General features: G+C 52.9%; 1 protein-coding gene across 4 annotated transcripts in view; it reads right to left on the minus strand.

The window, feature by feature from the left end:
* Nucleotides 1-343: 343 nt before the first annotated feature.
* Nucleotides 344-3,438, minus strand: part of NR4A1 (nuclear receptor subfamily 4, group A, member 1) — a 30,834-nt gene continuing 27,739 nt past the window's right edge. For 2 of the 4 annotated variants that reach the window (XM_012002336.1, XM_012002345.1), the window contains 3 exons: nt 2,907-3,109; nt 2,636-2,814; nt 344-1,160 (listed from right to left, as the gene is read on the minus strand). In XM_012002336.1, the coding sequence (XP_011857726.1) occupies nt 904-1,160; nt 2,636-2,814; nt 2,907-3,109 (639 nt within the window). In that variant the 3' untranslated portion in view covers nt 344-903. The remainder of the gene's footprint in view (nt 1,161-2,635; nt 2,815-2,906; nt 3,110-3,438) is intronic. The other 2 variants (XM_012002354.1, XM_012002360.1) reach the window with 1 other exon arrangement.

Raw genomic sequence — 3,438 nt, forward strand, 5'->3', positions numbered from 1 at the left:
TGTGTCCAGATTAGGAACTGTGACAACCCTGAGATCTGCGGCTAAGTATATTGCTAGGGTCCTGCAGTAACCCCTGGGCTAGTCGGCCACTGCAGGCCCCTGCAATGAGCCAGGCATGTCTAGTGGAGGCTTCCCATGTGTTAGAAATTAGTCTAAGTGCTTTGCATAACAACCTCGTGGAGCAGGTGTCATTATTATCCACCTTTTACAAATACGTACACTGAGGCCTGACAGCTCAGACTGGTAACATCCAAGTTTCATCTTGAGCGACCCATCTCTTATGTAATGATGAGGTGTGTCTGGTGGGGGAGTGGGGAGTGGGCATCAGAGACAGACTGAATCCCAGTTCCAGCTACATGTCTATTTTTTATTCAATATATTAAATATATTAATCAGAAAAGTCACATACTATAAATCCAGGAAAATACACAAATATAAATGTCAGAATCTGTCATTTGTCTTCTTCCTAGAGTGACAGTTTATGTACATGTGGAAGGAGGGTAGGAAGAGAGAGCCAGCAAGAGGCTGGAAAGGCTGCCCAGGTGGGTGGGGCCCATCCCTTCCTCCCAACCCCACTCCCACCTCAAGCTCTTTCTTCCTGTATTTACAGCAGCACTGGGCTTATTTACAGCACGGCGCTATGTGTTAAAAACGGTTTATCTTACAAAAAACATAAAGGCCAGGGCCAGGCTGGGGGAATAAGACAAATCGTGGGGTCACCCCCATGAATGCATCCCCTCCCCAAGGGCTTGAGCTCCCTGCCAACCTCCTGGAGCAGGTGAGAAGGTGGAGTCATTCTGCAGCGCAGGCCCAGGCTTGGGGGTGCTCTGGGGGTCCGTGGACTAAAGGCACGTGGGGTGGCGTATGAGAGTGCACATGTGCACACGTGTTCCCAGGCGGGGGTCAGAAGGGCAGCGTGTCCATGAAGATCTTGTCGATGATGGGTGGAGGGGGCACCAAGTCCTCCAACTTGAGGTAGAATATACGCTGCAGGCCCTGGGTGCACAGGGTCCGGAGCTCGGGCAGTTTGCCCAACAGACGTGACAGGCAGCGGGCCGGCTGGGGCTCGCCCGCCACAGCTGCCACGTGCTCCTTCAAGCAGCTGGCGATGCGGTTCTGCAGCTCCTCCACCCGCCGCGGCTCCTGCAGCCCATGCCGGTCTGCGGGGAGTGTACAGGATTAGCCGCACATCTGACAACCAGGCCCCCAAAGCCCCAGCCTCCCCAGGCCCCTAAAACTGCTGCCTCGACCACCCCTCAGGCTCTGCTGGCACTTCACAAAAGCGCGTTCACATGTTGGCCATTAGTAAGCATCATCACAAGTCTGAGAGGCAATAACCTTCATTATCCTCATATTCCAAGTGAGAACCCAAGGCCCAGGAGGCTAATGACTTGCCCAGGGTCACAAATGGGAAATAAAATCCTAACCGAGGTTTTCCGGCTAGATCATTGGGTTTTTAAAATCTAGACTGTTCTGAGAAACTCAGCCTCAGAACTCAACACCCCTCAGCCCAGAGTACCTCTGATTGTGTTCTATATAGTTGGGTCCCCTGTGCAATTTAAGTGAAAAAAGGAACGAGGGTGGATTCTTTCCTTTAAAAAACAGAGATCTGAAAACCTCTGCATTCAACACCAGATTCCATCCTGCAGAACTACATTTATATAAAGTCCAAAACAGGCACAGCCAATCTGATCTGCACTGTCAGAAGTCACAGTGAAGGGCTGGGCGTGGTGGCTTATGCCTGTAATCCCAGCACTTTAGGAGGCTGAGGCAGGAGAATAACTTGAGCCCAGGAGTTTGAGACCAACCTGGGCAACATAGTGAGGTACCATCTTATTTTTTAAAATTTTTAAATAAAAAGTAGTGGTTACCCTTGGGGAAGGCAAATGACTGGAAGGGGCATAATAATGGGTTCTGGGGGGCAGTTATGTGCTCTTTCTTGACCAAGGCGCTGGTTGGGTAAGTGTGGTTTATAAAAATTTACCATTTGTGTACTTTTCTATATGCAGCAAAATTGACAGGAAGGTTTTCAAAACAAGCCAATACCCTTGGCCGGGCGTGGTGGCTTACAACTGTAATCCCAACACCTTGGGAGGCAGAGGTGGGAGGATCATGAGGTCAGGAGATCGAGACCATCCTGGCCAATATGGTGGAACCCCATCTCTACTAAAAATACAAAAAACTAGCCAGGCGAGGTGGCGGGCACCTGTAGTCTCAGCTACTCGGGAGGCTGAGGCAGGAGAATGGTGTGAACCTGGGAGGCGGAGCTTGCAGTGAGCCGAGATCACGCCACTGCACTCCAGCCTGGGCGACAGAGCGAGACTCCATCTCAAAACAACAACAACAACAAAAAAAAAAACAAGCCAATACCCTAGGCCACATACATGACACCTGCAGTCTAGATCCTGGCAGTCTGGGACCAAAGGCTGTCTTGGGCTTTAGAGCTGGATGCAGCTGAGCCCATCTCCAATTCCTATGGTCCCTACTTTACTGTTGGTATGAGCCCGGGGCAGTGCAGGGGCCCAGAAAGTGCTAGATCCCAGCTCACCAAACTCCCTGGGACAGTGCCCTCCTGAGAACCAGTCAACTCCCTGACACCCACTCCCTTGGACCTGGTGTGGTGCTGGTCACTCACCGGTGATGAGGACAAGAGCAGAGAGGCAGGCGAAGGCAGGGACATCGACAACCAAGCTGTGCAGGGACCTTGAGAAGGCCAGGATGCTGTCAATCCAGTCGCCGAAGCCACGGGCACACTGCAGCCGGTGTAGCACCAGGCCTGAGCAGAAGATGAGCTTGCCCTCTCCTGGCTTAGACCTGGCAGGCAGATGGGCACGAAGAGCGATTAGGGTGGTTCACAGGCAGGTGTATCAGGGAAAGGGGCTGGGCAGACAGTCGGCAGCTCTCACCTGTATGCCAGGCGGAGGATGAAGAGCTCCAGGAAGGCTGACTCCAGCAACAGGTCCTGGTCAGCTGGTGACAGCTCAGCAAAGCCAGGGATCTTCTCCGCCCACTTGCGGATGACCTCCAGAGAACCGGAGAGCAGGTCGTAGAACTGCTGTACATCCCCAGCATCTTCCTTCCCAAAGCGGGGCAGCACCAGCTCCTGAAACTAGGAGGATGGTCCAGTGGGGTCAGCACCCCAGGCAGGGTCCTGCACCCACTGCCACATACGGCTGTGTCAGACACTTGGATGCCAGATCCTGGGGGTGGGAGTGGATGTGAGATCCTGCCCAGGCTCTCGCTTGCCAAGTCTCACATACTAACCCAGGGCTGCAGCTGCCAACAGGACACATTTTTCTTTTTTATTTATTTATTTATTTTTGAGACGGAGTCTCGCTCTGTCTCCCCAGCTGGAGTGCAGTGGCCAGATCTCAGCTCACTGCAAGCTCTGCCTCCCGGGTTCACGCCATTCTCCTGCCTCAGCCTCCCGAGTAGCTG

Source organism: Mandrillus leucophaeus, unplaced genomic scaffold, assembly GCF_000951045.1.
Source record: "Mandrillus leucophaeus isolate KB7577 unplaced genomic scaffold, Mleu.le_1.0 Scaffold118, whole genome shotgun sequence".
Classification (NCBI taxonomy): domain Eukaryota; kingdom Metazoa; phylum Chordata; class Mammalia; order Primates; family Cercopithecidae; genus Mandrillus; species Mandrillus leucophaeus.